Source organism: Ceraceosorus guamensis (genome assembly GCF_003144195.1).
Source record: "Ceraceosorus guamensis strain MCA 4658 unplaced genomic scaffold IE81scaffold_54, whole genome shotgun sequence".
Lineage (NCBI taxonomy): Eukaryota > Fungi > Basidiomycota > Exobasidiomycetes > Ceraceosorales > Ceraceosoraceae > Ceraceosorus > Ceraceosorus guamensis.
The window spans coordinates 83209-109765 of NW_020290049.1; the positions used below are offsets into that span (position 1 = coordinate 83209).

The 26557-nt window shown below is 56.9% G+C and overlaps 10 protein-coding genes across 10 annotated transcripts; 7 read left to right on the top strand and 3 right to left on the bottom strand.

The window, feature by feature from the left end:
* Positions 1-1045: 1045 nt before the first annotated feature.
* IE81DRAFT_201020 (hypothetical protein) lies at positions 1046-1489 on the bottom strand. The gene has a single exon (XM_025510881.1). It carries the CDS (start codon positions 1393-1395, stop codon positions 1114-1116), a length of 282 nt encoding a protein of 93 aa, XP_025368049.1. The 5' UTR covers positions 1396-1489; the 3' UTR covers positions 1046-1113.
* Positions 1490-1501: 12 nt separating this feature from the next.
* Positions 1502-3397, top strand: IE81DRAFT_342443 (hypothetical protein). Its single transcript, XM_025515695.1, has 2 exons — positions 1502-2973; positions 3069-3397. Exon 1 carries the CDS (start codon positions 1584-1586, stop codon positions 2922-2924), a length of 1341 nt encoding a protein of 446 aa, XP_025368050.1. The 5' UTR covers positions 1502-1583; the 3' UTR covers positions 2925-2973; positions 3069-3397.
* A 727-nt stretch (positions 3398-4124) lies between these two features.
* Positions 4125-5242, bottom strand: IE81DRAFT_367936 (hypothetical protein; the record flags this gene model as incomplete). The annotated part of the gene is made up of 4 exons (XM_025517115.1): positions 5122-5242; positions 4805-5025; positions 4249-4692; positions 4125-4172 (listed from the first exon to the last, which is right to left on the bottom strand). The coding sequence occupies exons 2-4, from the start codon at positions 4967-4969 to the stop codon at positions 4125-4127; spliced, it is 657 nt and encodes a 218-aa protein (XP_025368051.1). The 5' UTR covers positions 4970-5025; positions 5122-5242.
* A 1065-nt stretch (positions 5243-6307) lies between these two features.
* On the top strand, positions 6308-7576 carry IE81DRAFT_348839 (hypothetical protein; the record flags this gene model as incomplete). Its single annotated transcript, XM_025516301.1, has 2 exons — positions 6308-7195; positions 7262-7576. The coding sequence occupies 2 exons, from the start codon at positions 6308-6310 to the stop codon at positions 7574-7576; spliced, it is 1203 nt and encodes a 400-aa protein (XP_025368052.1).
* An 8951-nt stretch (positions 7577-16527) lies between these two features.
* IE81DRAFT_360251 (hypothetical protein) lies at positions 16528-17045 on the top strand (the record flags this gene model as incomplete). The annotated part of the gene is made up of 2 exons (XM_025516714.1): positions 16528-16620; positions 16683-17045. 2 exons carry the CDS (start codon positions 16528-16530, stop codon positions 17043-17045), a joined length of 456 nt encoding a protein of 151 aa, XP_025368053.1.
* A 1170-nt stretch (positions 17046-18215) lies between these two features.
* IE81DRAFT_325149 (hypothetical protein) lies at positions 18216-19428 on the bottom strand. Its single transcript, XM_025514428.1, has 3 exons — positions 19361-19428; positions 18799-19278; positions 18216-18729 (listed from the first exon to the last, which is right to left on the bottom strand). The coding sequence occupies exons 2-3, from the start codon at positions 19251-19253 to the stop codon at positions 18537-18539; spliced, it is 648 nt and encodes a 215-aa protein (XP_025368054.1). The 5' UTR covers positions 19254-19278; positions 19361-19428; the 3' UTR covers positions 18216-18536.
* An 819-nt stretch (positions 19429-20247) lies between these two features.
* On the top strand, positions 20248-21835 carry IE81DRAFT_201085 (hypothetical protein). Its single transcript, XM_025510882.1, has 4 exons — positions 20248-20682; positions 20794-20916; positions 20994-21448; positions 21532-21835. Exons 1-4 carry the CDS (start codon positions 20377-20379, stop codon positions 21620-21622), a joined length of 975 nt encoding a protein of 324 aa, XP_025368055.1. The 5' UTR covers positions 20248-20376; the 3' UTR covers positions 21623-21835.
* On the top strand, positions 21160-22067 carry IE81DRAFT_325150 (hypothetical protein). Its single transcript, XM_025514429.1, has 2 exons — positions 21160-21448; positions 21532-22067. Exon 2 carries the CDS (start codon positions 21631-21633, stop codon positions 21961-21963), a length of 333 nt encoding a protein of 110 aa, XP_025368056.1. The 5' UTR covers positions 21160-21448; positions 21532-21630; the 3' UTR covers positions 21964-22067.
* Positions 22068-23458: 1391 nt separating this feature from the next.
* On the top strand, positions 23459-24808 carry IE81DRAFT_201154 (hypothetical protein). Its single transcript, XM_025510884.1, has 3 exons — positions 23459-23460; positions 23559-23735; positions 23804-24808. The coding sequence occupies exons 2-3, from the start codon at positions 23704-23706 to the stop codon at positions 24444-24446; spliced, it is 675 nt and encodes a 224-aa protein (XP_025368057.1). The 5' UTR covers positions 23459-23460; positions 23559-23703; the 3' UTR covers positions 24447-24808.
* Position 24809: 1 nt separating this feature from the next.
* Positions 24810-25995, top strand: IE81DRAFT_201132 (hypothetical protein). Its single transcript, XM_025510883.1, has 3 exons — positions 24810-25554; positions 25635-25722; positions 25810-25995. Exons 1-2 carry the CDS (start codon positions 25061-25063, stop codon positions 25699-25701), a joined length of 561 nt encoding a protein of 186 aa, XP_025368058.1. The 5' UTR covers positions 24810-25060; the 3' UTR covers positions 25702-25722; positions 25810-25995.
* The last annotated feature ends 562 nt before the right edge of the window (positions 25996-26557 follow it).

A 26557-nucleotide genomic window follows, 5' to 3' on the forward strand; every position in this document is an offset into this window, starting at 1 on the left:
ATTCTGACTGCATGAACTATGTGTGAGAGACATTCTTGAATGTGTGAGAGACATTGTAGAATGTCTGAGAGGCAGAGTGGAATGTCTGAGAGACAGAGTGGTGCTCGGCGCGCAGTGGTGGATGTGCATGAGTCAGAGTGTGGCGCGCGCGGAGCATAAGGCATGAATTTGGGTACAGGACAGCGTCGCTTCTTTACACCGTCGTTGAGTGGATATTTGCTCGAGAGCCCGTCGTTGGATGGAGATCGAGATGCCACGCGCACGCTCCACGATCACGAAGGCGATACCGGAGTCGAGTATCTCCATCGTCATTCGCACGCTGATGACAAGCATGTATGCGGCAAACGCCCCCAGACAATAGGCAAAAAAGGCTTCTTTGGCGCCTGACATCGTGTCGAAGCCGGAAGGCCAACGCACACGCGTGGTCTCGAGAATCGGAATATTTGTTGCGCTTGAATGCTACGGGTAAGGTAACGAGGGAAGACGATGGGTGGGCTGAGCCGAAGGCGGAGACGATGGTAGACCTGTGCTGGCGAGAAAGTCGATGAGGATGACGGTCCGGTCGGGAAGAGGAAAGATTCGGTTGTTGGGATGAGTTGTATGCGCCCCAGGCATCACCCGTTCTCATCTCCCTTGCTGACACGGAGCAGATCATGACAGAGCGCGAGCGAGAGCGACGAGTCGAGAGTCTTTCTCTGCTGAGCAGAAGCTGGTGTATCGGGCCCTCTGACTTGCATAGACGGCAAGCGATCCGTTGCGATTGGCATTCACATTCGAGCTGCATCGACTCGACTCTTGGACGGCGTCCGGCTTGGTCACGTGAGTTTTGAGTCAAGCGAATGCGCTGCCTGCTTTGACGATCACGTGAAGGGTCCTGGGGCGTCTGACAGGTTGGGCGGGTGCGGCATAAGGCGCGCGCGCGCGCGCACGGGCGCATCACACGCAACTGCGCTGACGGCCCAGGCGCCGTTTGACTCGATGATTAGGCACACGCGATGCGTGAGAACGCTCGGAGGGTCAGGCACTCACCTCACCACTACCACCACATACACTCTTGATTAACCACTTTGGCGGGGAGCCCGGCTCGAGATGTCAACGACGTCCTGCCCTCTCTCACTTTCTTGTCGCTCCATGCGTGGCCGTGCGCAGCGGCTCTGCACCTCGACCGATACTGGCAGGCGCGACAGGCCAGGCAACTCCGCCCGAAGCTGCGCTGCCGGTTGGACCGACGCTAAGGAGCTCGTGCGTGGCCCATCGCATCTCGCCTCGGCAATGTTTGTTCAGCGCACATCTCCCTCTTTCGGAGTTCGATGCGTGCCTGGGTGCATGCACGGCTGCTCTAACGGTCAAGGGTCCTCGCATACACCCACGCCTGCTCCCACGCCACACCAACATGACGCGCCTCACCACGCCATGCGACGCAATGCACCGCACCGCGCCGCAACGCCACGGCCACTGCCAACGCCACGAGCTTGGATCAACATCAACCTCTCCGCTTCACCAGTCGTAGATGATCGTTGGGTGTGAGACACGAGCGACTATCTACACCAACTCCAATATGTTTCGCGCTCGAGGTCGACTGTATGCGGGCGAGCAGAGAGAAGAAGCTTAGACCCAAGTCTATTTCAAGGCGCTCCTCCTTCCACTCGCCTCTCCGTCTCGACCGCCATCCCTCACTTCTCGCCTTTCCTTCTCCCACGCACTCATCTACCCTTCGTCGCCTTCCCACCTTCACCTCGCACCCTACAGTCCCTTCAACCAACTTCAACATCGCTCACCTTCAGTTGACTCTCGCTAAGCTCACAGAGCCAGCACTCCAGCCAAAGATGACAGACGCATCCGACCTCTCTTTGCCTTCGCTGTTCTCTCCACAGAGCCAGTACGATATCAGCGACATCACACCTGACAGTCCGCTGGCCACGATGAGACACAGGCGTAGACGCTCATGCGACGTTCCAGCGCTCCTTCAGCTTGCACCAAGTCCATTCCATGATGAGTTACAGGTCAAGGCCAGAATGCAAGCCCCGATCAGTCCCCCAGTCACGGCTATGACGCAGCCGGAGGTGCAACAGCGCAAATTGTCCGGCACACGCGACCACAAAGCCGATGGACTCGCTATTGCTGCACCCTTCGATCGGGAGTACGTTCGACTGCTCCAGAAGGTCGAAGAGCTGTCCAAGACCCTAGCGAACGAAAGACAGGCCCGACATGAGACAGAGGATGCACAAATTGCTACGCAGTTGCAGCTGCAAAAGTCCGAGAAGGACTTCGAGAGGATCAAAAGCCTCTTGGCCGTGGCAGAAGAGAATGCCGACGAGCTGCAGCGACAGCTTGACGAAGAGAAGCACAAGAGCCGGGGCGCGGAGGAAGCTCGCCGAGCTAAATGCGCTGAAGCTGCCAAGAGCGATGGGGAGTTGAAGCAGCTCAGGGTCGACCATCGCGACATGCAGATCGCGGACGACAAGCGCCTCAAAAGTGAGAAGGATGCTCATGAAAAGACTCGCCGCCAACGAGACGAGGCGAAAAAGCAGCTGGCCGACGTCCAGCGGGAGTGCAGCCAGCTCAAGGAGCAGCACAAACGCGGACAGGGACAGCTGCGGGAGGCTGAGGCAAAGTCTGTAAAGGATAGCAAGGACTTGCAAGATTGCAAGACCAAGCTGTCCAGGACGGAGGATGCACTTTGCGAAGCGCGCAAGAGTGCTAAAATTCAGCCGGAGGTGCGCGCGGCTCTCGTAGGCACTGCCGTCAACAGGGCACGCGTTCTGAAAGCGCGCAAATCCGAGCCCTGCAAGAGCACGCAAAAGGAATTCCCTGAGCTTCAACAGGATCCCATCGCTCTGCGTAAGACTTCGAAGGTATCGGAATCACGTAGGAGCTGCGAGGCAGGCGAGCGTCCTGTTAGATCGACGGGCGCGCGAGTCTGAGAGCACCGCATCGCTTGAGCCAAGGTAGTCGAGCTTCGCCTTCGAAGAGGTTAGTAGCATCGGTAGACACACTGCTGTTCTATGCGTGCTCGCTAACGCTGGCACTTTACGATCTTGTGTCGAATCTCCATCGGCATCGCACAGTACCAGCAAACTCCTGAGCGCGGAGCACGTCAGTCTCGCATTTATTCTCGACGCTGCAAGAGCACCAAGCAAAACCTCGTCGTGCCCACGACCAGGAACACGAAGCCGATATGCCCCTTCCTTTCGATCGTTGGAGCATACACGATCTAAGCCGAAGGCCCTCCATCCTCCGTCAGCGAAGTTGTCAATGAGCCAGCCCCGACTCCGTGATGGCACGCACGCCTGCGGTCTTCCAATGCCCCCTCCTCCATCAATCTTTCTCGAGTCCGAAAATGTCCCCAAAATGTCCCCATCTCCTCTCCTTGCACACTTAATCTTCATCACGTGCCAGCTGTGCCGTGTCACTTTTGTTCTTGCACTCGTGACTGCGTCGATCCTCGTCCAGCCATTCACAATTTCATATTGCTCTCCGGTCGCTTCAATCATTGGCTTGACTATTGCAGTGAGCCTGCCATCATTTTGCCCTTTTCTACCGCGATGTAGATGCACACGGGTCATGCTCGAGCACCACGAAGAGGATCAAAAGGTTGGTCCATCGGTCGTCTGGTGTAGCAGTAGTTTGGATGACGTAGCAGCTACTCGAAAGCGCGGCAGCCGGCGTTCCCTCGATGACGTACTCGCGATACGAGGGCACAACGGCTCAAGCTGCCGACCTGTGAGCCATTTTTGAGAGAACGAGCAGGGCAAGAAGAGCAAAAGGTCACTGTGGTCATGGCAGTCGATGCGCGTGCTTGACCTTCTCATCAACGGCCTTACTATACTGTTTCCTCGCTCTGCATCCCTGACGCTCCACACCACGCACGGATCTCTCTAACACGCAGATCACGTGTTGCACGATATGCGTTGGTTGAACGTAGCTTACAAGCTCTTGAGACGGGTCTTTGATGTTGCTTGCGGGTCGAGAAGACTCCGTCTAGCGGCTCACGCGTTGTATAAACGGATCGGGAAAGGGAATTGGTGACGGCGCTTGCCTGAGCGAGGACACGAAGAGAAGCCAATCCCAGGAAAGGGTCGAGTGCGACGTCATACTTTTGGGGGCCCGATGATTGGTATCTTCTATCGGCGACGTTCTCGGCGCGCGACTTCAGCCCAGACTGCTCTACCCTGAAAGCGAGATGTGTCAAGGTCAGGTGCTTGCATATCGGCAGTGAACGGGTAGGAGCAGGAAGCGTAGACTCACACGGGCGATGTCGGCTTTCAAGGCCTGCCACGCATGTTGGAGCTGCGCCACTGCCGACCTGCACGCGTCGGTCTGGAGCAGTAGCAGCGGCAAGACGACGAAGCACACGACAAATTTAGCGATGTCGCTTATGAAAGGCTTGAGAAGGCCGGGCATTGGAAACCATTGCGAGAGTGTGACGACCCAGAGGCCGGCGAGCAAGGTTGCCTCGACTCTTTGTAGACGTCCCACGATCTCGACAATCTGTTGGCGAGCAGCGCTCGGTCGCCTCGAAGCATTGCGCAGATTTTCGTTCTTCGCGAACTCGGACGCCACTGCATCGCGCACGATGCTTGCGATGCGATCTTCGCCGAGTCCGACATGGCTGATTTGGGCTCGCGTCAGCACGCGCGGTTGCTGGTAACCACGTTGGGCGACGGGAGCGGAAGCAGAAGTTGCGGTAGCCTGGAGGCAAAAGACGATGGAGCAGGCTGTCAGCGCGGCGAAGCTAGCTGCGTGGAAGTGGCGCATCATGTCGCGGCAAGTCTACTGGGTAATGGTCCCTTCATCTACTCACGTGAGTGCCGAGACCCCAATAGTCAGGCGGTGGGCTTGCTAGCAAGTCCATCGAGACGGGACGACGCCTGCGCGTTGGAGCTGCACCGGGTATAGGAGAGTCGCTCAACGAACCTCCACCGACATCGTGCCACGCTGTGGATGGTCGCCCGAGCCTACCAGGCATCTTTGCGTAGGCGGCTGAAGCTGCTCGTGAGCGTAGCCAGACAAGAAGTGATGCTCCTAAGCAAGGTCATCGAGATCGAGATCAGCCTGCGTGATGCGCGCAAGGAGCATACAGGATGCGGGAGCTGCCAGTATGAGTCTGAGCGTACTCACAGATCAACCAAGAGTGGAGCATGCTGAGTCGCCGCGTACGAGCTGCTCGCAAGCAGAGACGAGAGGTGGGGTGTTGGTGATGTGAGAAAGGCAGAGGCGAATTGCTTGTCGAAGTGATGCGCGTCTCGAATGGGTGTGGTGGAGGAAGAGAAGACCGGACGCAACACTCACCCTCACGCGCAACTCCCACTGACTGGCGACTTGCTGAGTCGAATGCGCGCGAAGCTGCAGGGCTTGACCCTCGCGCGCGTGCCGCGGTGCATCTTGCACTTGCGACACCGCGCGCACGCCTGGTGTGTTGACGCAGCGCACCCACGCTCTCGGCTCGTGCCTGATCTGTCCATCTGCTCGCCAGGCTGGCCGTCCCTTGGCTATCGCACACGCACGGACACTTGACCCGCAAAGCGCAAAGCTGTAGCTGACCGAGGGCTGTGCAGAATTCAGGAAGCGCCAATCACGTGTTTGTAGACTCAGACTCGTACGCATGGCCGCGATTCATCAGGAGCAGATCTGTCCCTGAAGCGTCACGAGTTACGATCGAGTCGACACTTGACTGCTCGATCGGCTGCGCATCGGGGCATCACCACAGCACGCGCAAATGGTGTCCGCCGCTGCTCCACTCAAACTTGCTCGCCGGCCCTTGTAGGTGAGCACTTTTGCTGTTCAAGCAGTGAGATCCAACAAATGCGCTTGGACGCCTCGTAGGCCTTGAACGCCGCATCTGGGCATCGGCCTCGCATCGATGCGCGCATGCAATTCGCCAATTCGCACTCAACGGCTTCGCCGTCCCTGCACGCGTACCGCGCAAGAACCTCGTTGGCAGCGGCTTTGTTCCTCGGACCACCTTCACTCGCTTCTGTTCACAACGAATGAGATGCTGTATGAGCGCGAATCACGAGCGGACATTCTAGTTCCAGCACTGGACAGCATGCGCTGCTTTGCGAGCTGCTGCGGAGGGCGAGCAGACCGAGAGACTCTTCTGCTTGATTCGCGATGCGGCTTCGGCTTCGTTCGCCTTCATCATCATCTTGCCCCAACCCCGCTCGCTCCTTACTTTACCTCGCATTATCATCACATACAGTCCTACCCTCGCAATTTCAAATCTCTACGATAGATTGCATTGAAGATGTCCGACGCGTGCACTACGTACCCCTCCTCATCTGCTAATCTTGCGCATACACCCACGATGAGCATTCCATCCAGCGCTACGCACGCTCCGGCCGCCCCATCCACACCCACATACCGTTGGGCACACCCTTCTCGCAAACCACGTCGATTCGCAGTCGGAAAGGTGCACATGACTCCCAAGCGCGCAGTATACCAGGTGCACCAGTGGCCTTCACTTTGCAATTGTGCGCTGGAAGATATGCGCGAGCGAAGCGCCAAGTGGCAAGAGATCTGGAAGCGCGAGAGCGAGGCTGTTCGAGCTTCGCTTCGGCAAGCGCAGGATAGCAGCACTGCGAGCGGTCAGCGACTCGCTGTTCGTCTCGCTGCAAAGTCGATGGAGCTCTCTAGACAAAAGCGCGAAGCGGAAGAGGCGAAGCAGGCCCACGCAACGGCTTTGAGCGTCGCAGAGCAGAAGGCCCGAGAAGCTAAAGCTGAGCAAGCTGAGCTCGAGCGCATCGCCAATGACCTCAGAGCGAAACTCAACGAGCAGGAAGAGGCGCGCTTCGTTGAGCAAGGCATCGCTAACGAGGCTTGCCGCGGCCTCAAATCCGAGAAAGAAGAGCGAAAGCACTTTCAAGGGCAGTGCCGCCTTGCACAGAGGGAGGTGGAGAGGCTCAAGAAAGTCGTCGTAAGGCTGGAGAGGGAGCGCAAGGTATGCGATAGCAGGCACAGGCAAGTGGTGGAGCGATGCGAGCGCATCATTGCCAGCAAGGACAAGCAATTGGAAGTCAACGGGCAAGAGTCTTCCACAAAAAGGCGAACCCGATATACGACGGCTTTCGCACAAAACAGCGGTGACGAGCTTGCAAACTCTTTCTCTGAGAGTCGAGAGGCAGCGCAAGCCTCGCTGAGGAGCATGGAAAGCAATGGGAATTCCGAAGAAGAGTCGCGCGATGAAAATCTCTCTGTGAGTCTGTCTGCCGTCCACGTGCTCTTGGTGCGTAGTCACTGATCGGACTTGCTCCTCCAAAAGTTCCAGCTGGACGAAATAGCAGACATCGTTGTGCGCTCTGAAAGTGCAGACGAGACAACTTCGGCTGCATCTTCAGGCGAGAATCTCTCTCGTGGTGGATCTTCGGACCCCTCTGGCACCTCTTCGGCGCACACGAGCGCATGTAGCGAGACTGGTTCGCATGAGAAGACGCGCATCTCTCTTAAAGAACACGTGACGCTATCTCTTGCACTTCTCAAGACGAGAGGACAGCATCACGGGCTCAAAAGTTTGGCAGAGCTTCGCATCGGATCGCGCTTGCCCATCCTCTCGCGCCATGGGGTCCTGGTCGAGTAGAGCCATTACTGCAACTGAGGGGTCGATGGACAAGAGCATCACTGAAGCCTAAAGACAGAAGTTCCGGCGGCCAAATTTTTCTGGATGGCCGGCATGTCTTCGCCTTGACAATCAAGTCCATCTTGAAGTCCACAAACAATTATAAAGACCTTTGCATCATCTCAACCCTTTCGAGCAAGCGCACTACTCATGCCATTCTCTAGACTATCCATACAATGCAATGAGCGCCGCAATATCGAGACGTGATGCCCCTGCCTACCAGTTGTCCTCGTCACAATTTGTAATACAACTCGCAACGCTGCGCAGGCTTGATTGTGAAGGAGCACGAGCATCCGAACGTCGGAGAAACGGATCTGGGTACTTGCTGCGTTGCGCGTGCTGTGCAGTGACACATGATCAGACTTCGGTGCCAGCTCTTCAGCTCGAAGCGGACCAGCATTTCACTCGATCGCATCCTCGTCTGCCGTTATGGGAGCGGGCGCAGCAGTCACAACTCGTCCGGGTCAATTAACATCGGACATTCTTTCAAAGCAGTCTTGAGAGCGCACAGACTTATTCTTCCTCAAGAGAGATGTCCTCAATCAATTTACGGACAAAAGTGAGCCATGTTGTAAAAGAACAGATGCACGGGAAAGTTCTACAAATTTGGGTCTTGAAGCTGAGCCCATGAGGTCATCGTTGTTGGTGCGCTTCGAGGGCATGATTGTCCTACTGAAGAAAGCAGAGATCTCGGTCGATGAAAGACTTGTGCGACTCGAAGATGCCGTGTGTGCCTCGAGCGCTCCTGTCTACTTCATTGAATGGCTGATTACCGCACCATTCCGCCTCTTTTTTGGAAGAGAGAAGCCATACTGCAGGTAGGAGCATGGCGAACACCTCGTAGCAGAGGAGAATTACCAGCCAGACCACGATGAAAATGCGCAAAGCACTGAACCTGCGCAACCAGTCTTGGATGTCCGAGAATGCTCTTCGCACCTCCGCTCACCATAGCCCGAGCTGCAGTCTGGCCCGCAAGAGTTTGAAGCGGAGGTTTTCGCGTAGAAGTTCTGCCATCTCCTGGTCGAGGGCCAATAGCTCCGCTTCTTGACGTGCTCGAATCTGTCGAAGCTCTTCTCGCGCTCTATTTACGTGATAGCGCACAAAATTGAGCGCTTGCGCTTCCGTCAGACCAAAGTACTCCTGGGTCTCGGAGAACAATCTATCAAAGTCCTGCACGAGAAGCGTGGAGTGATCTGGCTTCAGCATTGGCGTCGCGCCCGGAAATTCGACTCAAATCTTGATGACGCCTCACCTCTGGAGCGAAGTTCTCGTCCACTAGGTCCCAATCCGGGATGTTCGCGTGTGGATTGCCGTCCATGATGGTAGTGAGATGGTGAAGCGAGGCCCGAGTCACCTTGATGAGGTCTGCTTCAGCTTTCGCTTTCTCATGAGACAGTCACTCTTGACGAATGGACTGATAGTTCCGGTAATGGCTGCGCATACGCTGTTGGTGGATTGCCTGATAGCTCGGAGAAAGACTGCGCATACAGTGTGCAAATTCAGTCCGAGCTCGGAAAGGCGCTCCAAGAGATCCTGCGAACCACTCACGCGACAAGGTGCTGCCTGTATGCGCTCTGCCTGAACCTGTTCTAGGCTAGACTGTGCAGTGTTGAAAGGCGGTGTTGTAGCCCTGTCCACACATCAGAGATACGCACCTGTCCACTCACGCCTCGTCAAAGATCCGAGCGGCTTCGAAGCTGCGTACCGCGCCTCAGCTCTCCATCCCAGTCACGAGTGGATCGAGGCTCCGCGCCATCCATCTGGATGCCTCAATGTCGGTACGCTTAGCATTTGCTTGCCTGTTGGAGGATGTTGTGACCAGACTGCTGACATGCGAGGAGGAGCTTAGAGATGGTGTGAGGTCGGATCAGTCGAAGAGAGGTCATCTCGATCAAGTGCTCGCTTCAATCACGAATCAAGAGTCTGGCGCGCCACAAGTCAGTGACTGCTGGGCTGCTTCCGCAGTACGCACGCACCTGATCCAGTTCGATTCATCCGCCCATCATTTCTCGCACGAAAAGAAATTCGCCGCACGATGGGCAATTTAGTCGCCGGCCGAGCGTGCGAGGTGCGCGCCTCGTCTGCCGTGCCGCCTGTGTGAGGTGCGCGCCCGTAAGCGCTGACGCTCGTGACTGATGCCGGCGGCGCTCAACGGCCCCAACGGCTTCGCGCAGACATGGACTGCCCGTGACAGCTTGGCAGATGCCTGGAGATCGCATCTCCTCACCCTCCTGCTCGCACAGCTGAGCGCATACATGCTACCCCGAGCTTACTACCGGCTGTATGCTCTCATCTGTTCAGCTTCCGACTGTCGAGAAGATGGATTTGGTCACTGGAGCGCACACACGGTCGCAGAGCAGCACTGCTGTATCGCGCAAGAGCGCTGGTCGGCCAGCCCACCAGTCGCGCTGAGCAACATTCCACCCGCAGAGGTAGCTTCGTCAACTCAGCAGACTCTCACGGGATCCCAGCAGCGACTCTGCCCGCCACAAGGGTAAGACCGATCGTCACTCGAGTCCGCCTTCGAGGCGAGCCGAAGCGCTCGGAATTCTGCATGCGCAGCGCGGCCCAGCTCCAACGGCTTCATGCACCTGCATTGCTCACCTGCCAACAACGCGCTACCGCCACACATTCCTCAGATCGCCCGAAAATACAAGTTAGCTAGGCATACATGCGAGAGACAGCTGTCTCGTATGAAGCTACAAGTAGCCTCCCCTGGACTTGCAATTTTTCGCTCCCTACTCTCATCTCTTCACTCGCCTTCCCTGTCCCTCGCCGCATCTTACCTCAGCTCTTCTGTGGGGATCCCATCCCTCCTTAGCCATCAAACTCCCCGCACTCGCCTACGTCACTACTTTCTTCTTTCGACATACACGCTATCGTGCCCCCCTCTTCTCACCCATCGCAAGCCCGACATGCCTTCGACCACGCCTCCGACCACGCCTCCAAGTACTCGTCAGGCCCACGTAGGCTCTGCTGATCTTGCTCGCCAAGCGTCCGTACTCGCACCATCACCACTGCGTAAAGTTACTCACTCACTTACTTCCAACGAAAGCTTTGTGACGGCCAGAGAGGACGACGACGACGACGAAAGCTTAAATAGCGACCTTTCCAATGAGTGGAGCATCACCAGCCCTAGCGACAGTAGGAATTACGACACTGGCGTTCAAGATCGTTCGTTCTTTGGCATGTCCACCGATCACTCGGACTTTCCCCTTGCCCAAGCTCGTCGTTGCGCACAGGAACAGGGAGCTCGCGCCACCTCTGCCAGCTTTACTAGTGAGTGCTTTCGCAAGTCGGAGGTCGGCACACCTAGGCAACTCAATCGCAAGATAGTCTCGCATTACTTACCGACTTATACCTCGCGCGTCACTCTCTCCTCAGACAATCCAGAGCGTCTCCTGGCCCAACCTCGCTGCTCTCCTCCCCGTCCCGTCCGCCGTCCAGGATCGGCTGGACCCTCTGCCGGTCAGACTAACTCGAATGACCGCTCCTGGCTCGGCTTGTCTTCCGACCACCCGGACTTTCTGGCCAACCAATTCCGCATGTGCAGGATCTGGCCACGTCAACCCGCTGACAAGGTCGTTGCGCCGGAAAGCAAGGACGACACAATTCGTCGGCAAGCACAAGAGATCGAGTCGCTGAAGAAGGAGAAGGCCACAGCCTCTCTCGAGGCGAGTCGAAGAGCGGAGCGCCTGAGGGAGATGCACAACTCACACAACGCGCAGCTGCTGACGGCTGTCCTCAGCGAAGCCGAGAGGGCAAGAGACGAGGCTGTCCGTCAAGCAGTCGCCCAAGCACTTGCTCGTCGCGACCATCAACACGCCGACGCTCTCGCCGAGATGGCGGCTCTGCACGCGGTCGAGAGTCAGCGACTGCGCGGTGAGCGCTCCAAGCCACCTCCACCTTACCAGCGCAGAGGTGATTCGGTCCACGATCGCGACGCTCGCTACTCGGAAGTGAGTGCAAATGCGCATTTGGACTGGCCACATCGTGTCACGTGTGCGCGCGCGCGACGCGCATCTGGCATGCATCTACATAGCGATGTACATGTCTCACCTAGATCTTGACTCAGTAATATCATCATCTTACCTCGCGATCTCGGCGTGAAACATCGCACCGCTGCTTACGATGACGAATTGCATCTTCGACTCTTGATCACCCTACAGTCCTTCCGTCGTGATCGCGCGAGCGCCGATTTGTACAGAGACTGAGGCGCAGCCTACCTTCACTCGTCGAATCGTTCCGCTGGCTTCGGCTGCGCCTCTGCAGCATCGTCATTGGTCCATTGTACCTTTCTTCGGTCCACCCTTTTCATGCAACGTTCACGGACTTCACGCGACTCGCCCCGGTCAGAGCACGCTCGTCTGCCCGCCTCTATGGTCTCTCCTTCGGCAAGACGCCACCATGCTTGCTGCTACTCTCATTGTCCCTGTCAACACGCGAGCTTTCACAACCTATAGCGTCGTGCTAAGCCGCTGCTCTACCCATCACCATGACGTACCTCTGCTCCGCCATCGCGTCCCGATCCACACCTTCTCGCACTACCTTATCCCGGCGTTGCTCGAGACCCTGTATACGATCGAGCGCTCCAAGGCCTTCACGTAATTCCAGAGTCTTATCTTCTATCAATTGCATGCCGCTCGCTATCTTCCACTCCGCTTCGCCGTAACCCAGCTGCATCGTGTGCCCGCTAGATCGTGTGACTAGCTCAGCAGCCTACTGAAACGCTGGCCGAGCCTTGGCTTCTCAGTGGATGGCTTGCCTGTCACCGCTGTCGCATCGCAGCAGTCGAGAGATCAGCAAGAGCTATGCTCACCACAGCGAGACACTTTGTTGAGCTGCCACCTACTCACCTCGCCCTTCTCTGCCCCTATCGGGGTTCTGATTCTCCATCCATGCACATGGTATGCCACCAGCTCTGTCTTCTGGCAAACACCCGAACAGCATGAAGACGAGAGAGCTGCGCTGACGTCTGATGCATGACTCGCCAGCTTCACATGCATACAGCGGTGTCTTGATCCGTGTTAGTGCTGATCGATCGGTCTGATTGCCCTGTTTCTGCTCTCTAGTCGCGCGTCCCCCTCTGTATGCTTGCTACTCTCGAAGCATCCAAGGTAAGCAATGCACGACTTGCTTGCGGCGGAAGAAGACGATCGCTTACTGTGCATGGAATGTATGCAAGCCTAGCGAATCGCTCTACAGCGGCAATTTTGAGAGGTCCTGTGAAGAAATGCAGCGCGCTGCAGGTCTCAGCTCTTCCCGACCTGGCTGCTACGGGCAGGTAACCTGACGCTTGGCTAGCGGCTGCCTGGTCTGCCGCACCCATAGGCTGCGAATGCATCACATGACCCTCGCTGCTAGACTAAGCTGTCCCTACCCCTACCGCGCCTGCTCTCCAGTCATCCACTCGTCGGCTGGCCCCTTTGCTCTGCTATCTCATCCGACTCCCGCACTACCCACAAGGCCGATTATTCCCGATGCATCGACGTGCGGTCCAACTTACCATTGCTCGAGATCCCTCGCGCTCGCGTGCTGTCTGACTCTGCTGCGCTCTCCTGCAGCCACCAAACCCCGCTAGTCCCGCTCCAAGTCCGCCTCTGCTTGACGCGATGCTCCCTTCTTTGTCCGACCTTGCGCCTGCTTCGGCTCCCGACCTTCCTTTCCCGGCCTGCATCCATTGCCGCAATCGCTGCCCGATTGCTTAATTGGCTGTCTGGTCTACAGAAGCAGCATGTATGCTGCTGATCTGATCGACGCTGTGAATTATCGATGCAAATCGAAGAGAAACGTGCGAGTACGAGGTGCGTGGATGCTCTCAGAGTGCCAGATTGAGGTGTAGCTGCAGTACGAGCTGCGCTAGCTTCCCCGCGCCTGGTCCCGAGGGATCAGCTCGAGTGTGCCGTGGATGCGGCGTCACCAAGAGCAGAGCGTTTGTCCACTGACTGTGGCTTCGGATGAAGGGCTCCCGCAGCGTCAGCATCGCGTAAAGCAAGCCGGACTTCATGATCAAACTTACCAGGACGAACGACCATGAGCGAAGCTGCCTTCGGCGACCCATCCACTCCTTTATGCGTCGTCGACTATCGGGCTTGCATTGGCCGGCTAGTAGTCAGCTGTGTGATAGGATTGGATGACGCCAGTCCGAGAATCGAAAGCAGAAGCAGTAGAAGCAGCGGAGGTGAGCGTTGTAACCCAAGAAGCCAGAGGGCGCCACGCGATCGCAATCCGTCGTGTGTATGCGGCCAGAAGAGGCTCGTGCGCTCTGCCAATCCGCTCCGAGATCAAGCGCCCGAGTGACTAAGCCGGTGCGGCAGCGGTCCGTGCGCTGACACGCTGGGCCTGTGCATCGAAACGAGCGGGACAAGGCTAGTAAAAGGGCGAAGGACGAGCGAGTGGCGAGCTAGAGGCTCGAGCGAAATGAAGCAGCAGAGGGGTGCCTGGGGCGCCGATCGAGGCGGCGCGGGCCTTTTAGCATCCCTTTCCGTTCTGAGTCGGCGGAACAGTGTCAGGCAACGAGACAAGCTTCCAGGCTTTTCGAAGGCACAGGCCGAAGTAAGTGTGAATCGCTCAGATAGCTAGGAAATGGCAAAGCAGATGAAGAGACGAGATGATCTGCTCCAGAGGTGGTCTGGCGAGTGCTGGAGATGGTGAGAAGCGTCGTGACTCACACGCAACTCCCGGCGCGCACAGACACGTGACTTTTGTTCGAAGTAGGTCGCGCAGATGGCCGTCAAGCTTCAGGCCAGAGGGTGCCTTTGACCGCACAGCCACATTTACAGGCCCTGCATTAAGTCAAATCTCAGCTTCACCCAAGACTTAAGTTTGATCAATCGTGTCTCGCCAATCAGCTTCACTCTGAGTACATGTGAATTATCGGGCAAGATATCTTGTGTCAGGAGCGCTTGCTGCTCGATGCTCGTGCCTCGTGAATCGTGAATTCTGGACGCGCGGTGATGGGGTTGTTGCGGCTCTGCGCGTGGGTCGCGCGTTTGCGTGCGGGCGGACAACAGGCTGGCGGGCGGGGGCGCGCTTCACTCATGACTGCACAGCCTCATGACACTTCCAACCTTGGGTACAGGTGTCCCATCGGCCGAGAGAGTCCAATGGCACAAAATCATCCACGTGGCCGATCAGCCCAGGGTGGGTCACTGAACAAGCCGATAAGCTCAGGTCGACTGACCAACTAACGCCTGCAAAACGCACGCGGCAAAGCGATCTCGACAAGCGCTTTTGAGCTTACACACGCATACAGACCTGTGCCGATATCCTGCTCCCCTTTCAGGTAGTCAGCGCTTGAGCGCATCGGCTCGAAGTCCCCGAGGGTCACGTGGCTCTTCACTCCCCAGCTCGATCGATCGCGGTCACAGTCACGAGGCGACCTGCTCAGCATACAAGCGCGTCTCACGATCCACCCCACGCAGCATCTCACACGACCTCTCTGCTGCTCGCCTCTCCCCACCAACCGCTCTCTCGAAACGCCTCCTGACGCCGCAAATGCATGCATGCATCCTTCAACGGCTTTCTTTCGTGCGCCTCGCTCTGGCGCGCCTCTTGTGCTGGCTTGCGCCTCCATCAACTCCTCTCCCGCCGCCAATTGCCGCCATTCCGACTCGACTTTCCTGCGTGAGGAGCGTTCATGCCACGCGCAAGCCCTTGCGCGTTCCTCCAACGGCCAACTTCCCAGATGCTTCTCCGCGTCGCGCACGCCTACTGCTCAACGGTCCGGGCGCCCACGAGACAGCGCACAAGCTCACTTTTAGCGCTGTCCGCCTCGCAACCCAGCGCATACATGCGCGCTAGCTCCCTCGCGATCGAGAGAGCTCACGCGGGCTATCTACCTCAGCATCGCTCGCGTTTGCAGTTCAGGCACCATTCACGCTTAGCAAAACTCCTTCAAAGGCACATCCTCAGCATACATGCAACTCGGCGCAGGGCTAAGTTAAGCTCAGCAGCCAACTAGACGCCGGGCTGGGCAAAGGATGCAGGTGCTCCAAAATAGCTTCGCTCGTGCGGTCAAGCACCGCATGCAAGGCACGCTGGAATCGCTCGAATTCGATCTTTGGGTTGTATGCGCGGGGGTAGTTTCGGAAGATTCTGTCACATGCCACGAGTCCACAGCATGCGCGGGGTAGCAAGACATCGTCGTTCGATTGGAAAGCACAGGGAAGCAGGAGACATTGGCTAGAATGCGAGGGGTGGTGAGTCATTTCCGCTCCATTGCGATGCGCGGGGTAGCAGGACATCTTTGCGCGCCTGGGATGCGAGGGGGGGCGAGGCATTCTCGCTGGACTGGAACGCCAGCGGTAGCAGGACGACTTTGCTGGACTGGAATGGCGCCATCCTGTCATGGGCAGACAAGCTGCACGCAAGGGATGGGCAGGGCACTCACGAAGAGGCGTTTTTGGCTGGCTCGCACACGAGGGACATCATCAAAACTTCGAAAGGGAAGACAAGCTCAAAGTCATCCCCCGAAACGCAACCTTTCTGCTTCTTCTCTACAACATCTCTTTGGTAACCAACATCAGCCCTTCTTCCTTCGACTCGATCACCAACACCAGCGCTTCATCCTTCTGCTCGGTCACCAACAGCAGAACTTCGCTCTTCCGCTCGGTCACCAACATCAGTCCTTCTTCCTTCGGCTCGATCACTAACACCAGCTTCATCCTTCGGCTCGGTCAACAACGGTCAACCACATCAGCGTTTCACCTTTCAGCTCGGTCACCTCTGCGTCCGGCATCGCCACTTCGCTCACGTATCACATCTTAGGAGCTTTGAAACCGAACAGTGAGTACACGTCGCAAGGATGTAGCAACCCCGAGGAGGAAGTGCGCGGCCGTGATGCGAGAGCAGAGCATCGTAAGACGGCAGCGCGGAACGCTGATGTGCAACGCACGCCTCTGCGCACAGTCATGATCCGCAAGAGTACATCCGGTTCCTCTTACTCGAAGAATAAGGCCTTCAAAGGGATGCAAGAGAGCTGGGTGCCGCTGTCTTCTGATGCGGTAAGTGGCGATCTCAAGTGTCACCGATGATCCAACAGCTGATTCGCGCTCCCCTTTCACAGACTGTACCCGTCAAGAGTCTGTCCATCATCAGCGTCTTTTGGGCCAACGAAACTCAGACAGAGTTCATCATGAGCCAAGTTGTCAACTGTGCTGTCGAAACAAAGGCAGAGGACTCGAACAAGACGCCTGTGCCTCTCGAGACGCATCGCGACGAGGAAAACGAGGAGCTCGCTGCTCTGCGCAAGACCATTGCGGAGCATGATGAGCGCATCAAGCAGACGCACGTGCCTTTGCAAGAGCTCATCGATGCGGGCAAGCGTCTCGATAGGAAGGACAAGCGTCTTGCAAAAAAGGACCAGACGATCGCTGCTTTGCACAAGATCATCGCTGAGATGAAGGAGGTGCTCAAGCAGCAGGCGTAATCGCTGCTCGCAGCATTTATACGTCCCGGCCCCGCCCTCTCTGCGCACACACGAGCCCACAGCGAATCCTAGAGATGCGTATACACGACCTTCCGATCACGCACTCCCTTACGTAGTCCAGCGCGCCCACACAGGTGCTTCTCCCAATACAGTGTCCCGCTCGCTCCACTTGCTCTCTCCACCGATGACGGACACGCAGAATGTTTGACTCGTCCTGCCCGGCCCGACCTCACGACGCTCAATCAATTCATCACCGCATACTTTGAAACCTGTCGCCGTAGCCCAAACGCTTTTTGCGAAAGATGTCGTGTACTGCAAAGAAGTCAACACGCCCCGTACATGCCGAAGTCAAGCGTCGCCCATTCGAGAGTATCAGCCAAGCGCGTATCTCACCGCCAAGCCGCCTCAAGACGCGCCGCGCAGCTTTACATCCGCCCGCGCGGTCAGGCACCAGACGCGTCAAATCTTCCGAGACGCGTCTTTCTATCAAACAGCGCGAGAACGCAGCGGTGGAAGATTGATTGAGTGCATGCCTTGATTAGCCGAGCTTAGCTTTCTCAAGCCACACGCGCTGCATGATGGGTCTTGGCGCCACTGCGCGCGCGCGCGCGCGCGCGGGGCAGAGCTAGCGTGAGCGTACTTGATGTGGCTGTGCTGTTTTTTGTTTGTTTGTTGATTCTCGTTCAAATTGATTGGCGCGCGGATGTGTGATGGGTGGCATATCCGCGATTCGCCAGCTAAGCGCGCCATCGGACGCGCTCGGCGACCCGCGCGATAGCGTGGCAAAGTTGCGCAGAATCGCGAGCTAGAAGAAGCAGCTTTGTCGAGTGTTGCGGGTCACCAAGCGCACAAAGCCCACAAGCTTATTGGGAGGATGCCTGTCGACCGACCCTTGCGAGCACGCCCTTCGCTGATCACGTGTTCACACCAGTGCGCACTCAGACTCTGTCTGGCGGAAAAGCAGTCAGAGGTGCTCCACTCGACGTGCATCCGCACGGCTCGCTCTCGCACGAGAATGCGGCCCCCGTGCATTGCTCGGCAGGACCCGCGCAGCAGGCGCTCAGGCAATTCAGCATGCGCATATATGCTCCAGGGTCCAGGCACTTCGAAGTATCAAAGATGGTGATAGCTTGTCAGACTCCGCTACGAGACGGAGCTCATCAGAGTATGCCGGGAGCCAACTTCACACCTCATTGAGCGGGTCTCAGACTTGAAGTTCGCGGCGAAGCAGCCTTTGCGAAAGATCAGGTCTCACACAGACTGTCCTCGTTGAGGTCGATCGGATTACACAGGGCTTGAGAGGGTTTGATCGACGCATTGCGTTTAGCGGGATGAGGACCGTCTACTCGTTTCGGAAATGGCAGCTTGTATGAAGTCATTCTCCTCTCTTGATGGCGTACGGCTTCTGAGAAAAAGATCACCTGAGCCGAGACTTTGAGTGCTCGTTGTGACCCCTTTGAAGCATCCTATGTGCGGCGAGCTAAGTCTACTTCAGAGGCGACTCGCGTCGGGCACCAAGTCAAACTTGGCCAGCGCACGAGTGAATTTGTTGGCGAGCCAAGCGAGGCATTGCCAAAGACTGATCAAGAACGTCAGCGCAACAAGGAGCGCAATCGCATGATCGTAGATCAATGCGGGGGACGAAGATCGATACCAATTTAGCAGAACGATGCACTGGAAGAGACTGCGAGTGGAGGACTCGAGATCAGCCAATGATACTCAGTCGTGTCGAAATGTACTGGACATGACGCACAATTGCTGCTTTTGAGCGATGCGCAAAGATGCCTCGGTCTGTTGGCCTCTGCGATCCACATGCCCAGTGTGTCGCGTAGCGCTCCAGAAATGCTCGAGAAGACAGTCGCCTACCGCTTTGACCGAGCGAAGAGCTGCTCCATTTGCAGCATTACGCCCATCGAGGATTCTGTTGCGCGCAGCGAGCTTCCTGTTGCGCACTTCGATGATTATGTTGCGCTGATCCAGCATTGCAATGCGCTGGCCTCCGGTGCTGACAACGGCATCGAGCGCATGACGACTAGCAACGAGCGCACGGCGACTAGCATCGAGCGTGTCATTGCGCTCGCCACGCTGATTGTTGACCTCTGCTTCGACGTTTTCCAGACGCGTAAGTACACGATCGAGTTGTTTGTAGGAGGGCGATGGTGGCCGGAGGCGATCCAGTATCTCCTTCGGGTCCACGAGCCACGTCATAGGATGGCGGCAGGTCCGACTGAGGCTGCAGCGAAAGTCCTTGTGCTGTCAGGAATTGTTTACAAGCAGGAGCATATATGGTGTCCGCCACTCACTCGCACACGCACATGCGCATCCGTTCCTGAAGCTGCGGCTGACGTGCCAGCCGACGTCTCTTCGGTGCTCATACTCTTGGCTGAGACTCGAGGGGAAAGAAGCAAGCAGAGCATAAGAATGAGCTCTGAAGCACTCCAAGCGGGTCCTGTAGCTGCGCTTCAATGACTCACACGCAAGAGGTTCGCGGTACGATCGATGACTATGCGCGGTTCGGAATGCTGGACGAACCGCTCGCGCGGCGGCTTTCTGTGCGCCGCAAAGGAAAGTCACGGGTGCTGAAATCAGCGAGGCCAATCTGAGGTGCCTTTGGTTGAGAGTCAAGAAGGGATACTCACCACACTTGACTGGTGAACCGGAGCGAAGGGAATGGAAGCACGTGTCGACGATTCACAATACCTGGGTAAGACCGCGTCGTAGGAGTGGGCAGGCGAGCAGCCGAGGGGAAGTACGAATACTTGAGCCGAGGTGTGATACAAGGTCGCAAGTGCCAGCCGCTTATGCAGCGCAAAGCCAAAGGAGGAGGCTCGTGCGCGACCTCGCCCGAGCTGCTCCTCATCCCACGCCTCGTTCGTGCAGTACGTGCACGTCCATGACTTGCTCATGGATAAGCGTGGGGGACGTGCGCGAGACGTGCACGGGCAATGTGCCTGTCAAAGTCGGGAAAGAGTGTGCCGTGCGGAGCATCCTGACGCCGCGCACCAGATCTGCACAGTCCATGCACGCGGATTTTGGGGTGCGACGCGCAGAACAAAGTGGGCCAAAGTGACATGCATTAATCGAGTGGCGCTTCTATTTCACCGAAGGCGTGTAGATCGGCCGAACCCAAAAAGGAAGGTATACATGAGCGCGCGAAGGGCGGCGATCAGGGTCTGATCGCGTGTCCACCGGCGTCTGAGCAGTCTCGAGTCAGGCAGCGAGCACTCAGTGCGGTTCACTCGTTTGGTGCAGACGCGGGAACAGAAGAGACATCGGGAGGCCTGCTCCCGCGCTCTGCTGCTGCCGCTACTGCTGCGCATTCTGACAAGCGATGGCACGAATCCATCCTCTCGGCACAGCGCATCCTTACCGCCTTTGCATGTCGAAGCATCGTAGGCCCACTGACGAAAAACCTTGTCTTTCTCGGACGACTTCACTGCCCTCACCACAACGCAACAGTCCAGGTCGCAATTCAGAGCTCTCCGCTACTCGCCTTTCAGTGAAGCTCCGACGATACTCCAGGCCTTGGTGCAGGCTCGCGAGAAGCAAGGTTCACCAAGAGCTCAGCGCACACTCGGCAGTGTCTTTAAAGCCGACACATTCTCACCACTTCGCCCTTCGCATCAACTTTAACAAGGTGAGCCCAGATCGCCAGTGAGCCACAGCTCCCAGCTCCGGCATCGAATAGCCTCAATAAGCTCGGCCTCATCAGTTGTCGGCGCATATAGCTGACGCCGTCGTATCCTAGTCAATTTCCATCATCAACATGTCCGAGCCTCGCCGGAAGGCAAAGCTGGACCTGGACAAGTCTTCTCGCGCGCAGGAGCGCACCCCTGCCAGCGAATCTAGAGCTGCGAAGCATAGACACGAGGTGAGTGTCCCGCGTGGCAGGTAGCCTGGCTTGCACGCACAAAGTCTGACGTGTTTGGTCTTCTTCTGCTCACGTAGACCGCTCGAGAGAAGGCCCGTCAGGGTCAAGCTGTGAGAAGCGGCTCGCCATCGCTCAATCGCTCAGCCGCACGCGCTCTTTCGCGCTCTTTCGAATCTTCGACCCCTCGCTTGGGATCCGACGAAGATCGATACAGCCCTCAAACGTTATCCGAACCGGTCTATCAAGGATCCTATGCTCGCAGCCCATTGCCGCTCAGCGGCTCGGAAGAGAAACTGGCGGATCAAGACGAAGTAAACTCGTGGCCTTCCGAGTCGGAGGATGCTGAAGCGACGGAGGTTGCGGTAACTTCGGGCAGAGTCTTGGTCAGTCCAAGCCATCCGTGCGAGACGTTGCGCTATTGCAGACATTTGACGCCGTCTAGAGGCTTCGCATTCCGAAATAGCACGATGTCGAGCTCGATTGAGCGGCGGAACGCAGTGCTGGGGGTGCAAGTGCGGGTCGCGATGTCGAGGTACGTCAAAGCGGTCGCCTTCGATTGTATGGCTCGATCCGCTCGAAGCTGACTATGACATCTTCTCCGGGCATTGAATTCAGCATCCCGCCCTCACGGGCACAGCTTGGCTTAGCGATAAGCAGCACAAAAGAGCGACGGAGAGATGGCTGGAGGAAGTTCGATTGCGTCTGAGGGCGGAGATGCGGGTGGAAAGGCTCGAAGAGGAGCTTGCACAGACGAAGGCAAAGGTAGAGCGCATCGAGACCAGCTACAATGAGGAGAAGATTCAAGAGAGGGAGCGCTTCGATGCTCTCGCCGTAGAGCTTAGCATCGCAAGGTGCCAGATTGAGGATCTGCAAGAAGACCTGGACAGCGCAAGTGCCGAGCAAGAGATACAAGGAAAGACGGACAAAGACTACCAGAACCTCAAAGATGCCATGCTGCGCATGTGGCTCAGCACTCCAGAGTCGATTCGTGATGAGATCCTTGCAACGACACGTCACGTAGCTAGCTCTGAGACCTCCCGTTCTTAAGGATCTGCATTGAACTTCTTTTACGCATGTAATTGTCTGTTCAAGACGAAACCCCCAAAAGTAGGTGCAAGTCGCGACCGAATCATGATGTTTATATCAGCGAGCACAATCAAGTCTGCGACTGCTGGTGTGCTAAAGCGAATGCCTCACTCTGGGCGACCTTTCGTTGCGCGCCACGATCCCTTAGCACACGCATTGCGCAAATGCGCTTATATGCCACCTTCACCTTCGTGCGTGTTGATCTCCACTGCGCCTGGACAGGTGTCAAGTGTGGTATGGCGTCTAGAATTGCACAACTTTTCCGTCTCACAGAACATGGCAAACTGCTGAGCAGTCACATTTCGAGAGCTTGCATGCGTTCAGCCTCTTGGATTTTCTCGTGCACTTGCCGTTGCAAGCCGGTCGTCCGGTGCACGACTCGTCACGCACCTCTAGAGTTCATCTACTCGAGCGTTGAGCCTCAACGCTCCACTATAGCGCTCGGAAGCACAATCCAGAGCGTTGCCAGCCAGCCAGTCAACCAGATGCTCCTCACTCGATCGTCGTTAGAATCGTCCGCACGCGGGCACGCGCACACACGTCATGCTAGAAGGTGGGCGCGCGCGCGCGCGGGGAGTCGGTCCGCCGGCCGCGCGATGTTCACGGAACATGCAGATTCATCGGCGAATTTGATCGCTTGAGTGCTCTGGTGCCTGAAACCTTTTCGGGTTGCCGCGTAGATCAACACTTTTGACTGCCGGGATGCCTGCAGATCAACACTTGGGCGTGGGAGCAGAGGTTGAGTCGAGGAACGCCTCCAGAGTTGGGGTGTGTGTGCGGGACGAGCGGGTCGGCCAGGATATTTCTGCCCCCCTTGTAGGGGCGCCCTCATTCTGAGTCCTCTCTACCACGTTGCACACGGTACCTTCACCATCGTAAGCTATAACACTCTTCGTCTTTCGGACAACACTTTCTGTCAGCATTCGCCATCGACCGCACCTCTCGCCTTTCAACCTGCACGCACTCGAACAACTCAAAAGCAGTCAGAAATGCCGCGACCTATCGACACCGCGCAACAAAAAGCAAAAGCCGACTTTGGCGGCAGCTTGGAGTCCGCTGCTCTGGACCAGCAAGTTCGCAACGTGAGTTTATTGTGCTGTTACGGCGGGCTGGTGAAGGATCAGGACACTACGCGCAGACTTCTGCCACGCAGACAGATCGCTGACTTCCGCGCACCTTGCTTGCGACATCTCATCGTCCCTGCAGAACGCTCGTCGTATGGCAGGAACTGGGCCCCGTCGCTCGGGAGGTGGCGCTCAGTCTACCTCGGCCATCGGAAGCCCGAAGACGCCGCGAACTCCTTCCCTGACCGCAAACAGGTCGCCACTGGGTCGCGCACACGCCCCCGCCTTCTCCACCTCCCAAAGCAAAGCCGGTGGCAGTACGGCAGAGACTGGAGAGCCAGGTGTTCTTGACGCAGCCGATCACGCGCGCGATAATCCCACGACTCCAGAGCAGGTGAGTGGAGCTCTGATTCTATCAAATTGAAAGCATTACGCACGCTGGCTTGCTGACCCGCATCGCAACTGTCTTTCACCTGCCTTTGATACAAATAGACAGCTTCTGGGAACAGCTCTCCGCCTCCCAGCTTCATCAGGCCTCCCTCTCTCAGTCCAGAGCTCAAGGTCAAGGGTGCGCACGGCCAGAAACTTGCTCTGCAGAATGCCACCTCGCCTCAAGCAGCAGCGCTAGGAGCGTGCGATGATGACGGGGAGGACGAAGACCAAAGCGACGTAAGTGAAGATGTCTGAGGAAGCCCTCCAAGCAACATCTTTGATTGACTTCGTCCCTGCCAACAGAGTGTCTCTCAGAAATCGTCGAGCGGCTATGAAGAGCGTCCCGCTCCAGCTTCGGCCAGTACAACGGTCGACATCAACCTTGACCACGCTTCGGAGCTCTTCATGCACCACATCCGCAAGATCGTTTCTGCCCAAACGGCGCGCGGCGATCATGCCGAGGCCCAAGCGGCAAAGCTTGGAGAGAGGGTCAAGACGCTGGAGGAGCAGGCACGTGACAGTGAAAGCAAGTACGCGCAAGCCGAGAAAGATGCCAAGAAGTTTCTCGACGTGGCGAACGAGAACATAGAGAAACTGCAAGAAGAAGTTCGCGGCCTAAGTCGAAAGGTGGAAGAGACACAGGCTGCGAGCGAAAAAGAGAAGGAGGAGAGACGCGAGGAAAGGAAAGAGTATGAGAGGATACTGGACGCAGAAATCGCGGCTCGAAAATCTGCGGAAGGAAGTCGCGATCAGGCCCGCGAAGAGCTCGCAGCTCTTCACAGACAGAACGAGCTTCTTCGCGAGAGAGATGAAGCTCGCGCGAAGAATTTCGAGCAGGTAGTCAGTCTTGCTAAGAGGCTGAACCAAGATTTCAGCGCTGCGCTCAATGAGGCGCTGGAAGAAGCTCGCGCCGTCCCCCAGCAAGAGCTACCTGCAGCCGCCGAGTGACCCTGCCGACCTGCCTTCCTCCCCTTTTCCCCTGGTCCCTTCCCCCTTCCCGATCCCTGTCCTCGCGACTTCGCCACTCGTACGCACGACCCCGTCAGACATCACCTGAACCTCAATGCACAAAGTTCCCCGCGAAGTTGGCTGACCTCTTGTGACACCGTGTATCGCGAGGCTAAGAGCACGTTGCGATGCCAGTCTGTCAACGAGAAGGCCTTTGCGCGCGACTTGAGCGGGGTTTTCGAGCTTTTCAGTGCCTTTCAAATGCACTTGTATACAGCAGTCTGTCAGGTATCGAGATGGCCGAGGTATTCAGTCATTGCTAGCCCAACGATGGGCAACAGGCGAAAAGCAGCGTCGCAAGAAAGGCTGGGATTGTTCGAGCCGCTGCGCGTGGCTTTTCCGTTGAGACGCTGATGCACGCGTCTGTGCCGTTCACCGGCTTCAGCAAGTTTCCAGGTGAAATGTAGCTTCTATCACTCGACTAGCACCACCCGACGCGCGACGTGGAGACAGACATCGAGTCTTCCCGCACTTTTGACTAGCGGACCTGTTTTCTCTTCCGAACCACACTCACTCCATCCTTCCTTCACGCCCTGCAAGTATCACTCGTCAAGATGCCTTCTCCTCTCACCTCTACTCCCGTCCGCGCGCACATGACCGCATCCAAATCGCTCGTCCGGCGTTCGCGCTTGCACAACAAAGACATTCGCGAGGCCTACCTCCAGTCCGACACCTCTTTCGATTCCTCGACAAAGAGTGACAGTGACACCGGCCCATCTGTTGATGTCAGCGTCCCACTCCCCGTTCTACTCGGGGAACGTTGTGAAGCGCTTTCACATTCCACTATCGACGCCTCGAAAGATTCTTGCGCATCTGTCTCTGCCGAGCTCAAGGCTGTACAGTCCGAGCTGCACCAGACCAGGGCGGCGCTTTGGGTCGCGCGTCAAACGAGCGAAGGCAAGTCGAAGGAGCTGGATGTTTGGCGCGCTGCTCCGAAATGCCGCAAGTCGAGCTTCGGGCAAGAAAGCAGCGGCGAGGCGCTCATCGAGAAGCGGCTCGGCCCACCACAATACAAGACGAGAGCAAAGGCGGACGAAGGACACGATCGGTGAGTGACTGCACACCGGTCAAGTGCTTGACTCTCGCTTGTGCTGACTGCCATTTCACCTCGCCTTGCTCTTCATGTAGACGCGCACGTCTTGAGATTCTCAAGGCCAAATTCGCCCAGACGGGATCCGACAGCATTCAAGATTAACACTGAGCAAGACACGTCCGCGTGAGTGAGGCGCCTCAGCAGCGTGGATTTCTGAGCAGCGACACGCTCGCGGCTACTTACCTTTTGCGATATATTGAAATTCTGCAGATCCGAACTTTGTTGCTAATCACGGGATCTTCATTCAATCTCGGCAGGATTGAGCCTCACCGCTTACAACACGCGACGCGCGGCTCTCAACCCTCGACACAAACGCTTGATTTCGTGTCGCTCGCTGTGCCGAGATCAGCGGCCGGACTTCAAAGCAAGACCTGTCCCCTCCCCCCTCTTTCCTTTTCTTCTCACAGCATACAAAGCCTCTCGTCCAGATTACGCTTAGAAAACTCCCAACATCCTGCCACACAGCTAGCCTCACCTCCCTACTCGCGCTGCTTCATGCATATTTGCCAGACCGACTTTTAACCCGACGCAGTGTTCCTCTCAACCGAATAGTCTACTCTTGCTTCGTTACTTGTTCATCTGCTATGTCGCCTTTCGCACGCAATGTTTCTGCATCCGAGAGTGAGTATCGTCAGAAACATGTTTGAACGCACGCCGAGAGAGGGAGGCGGTACCGCCGCGGTGGCGTTTCACCCCTCACTGATGATCAAAGTAATTGCAGAACAAGCATGGCAAGGGGTTCGAGCAAGTCGCGCAGGCAGGATCAACAAACTTTTTTGAATGTCTCGGGTGAATAGCAGGTCGTGTCAGATGAAACAGATCCGAGAGGGCATGCATGAATTACCAACGCTTCCGTGCCTCTGCTCGTGCGCTGCTGCTGGAGTGTTCGGCGCAGCGTGCAGGTGGATCGACTGAGCTTCGTGCCCGCCGCGCGTATGCGCCGCATCATCTGCATGCC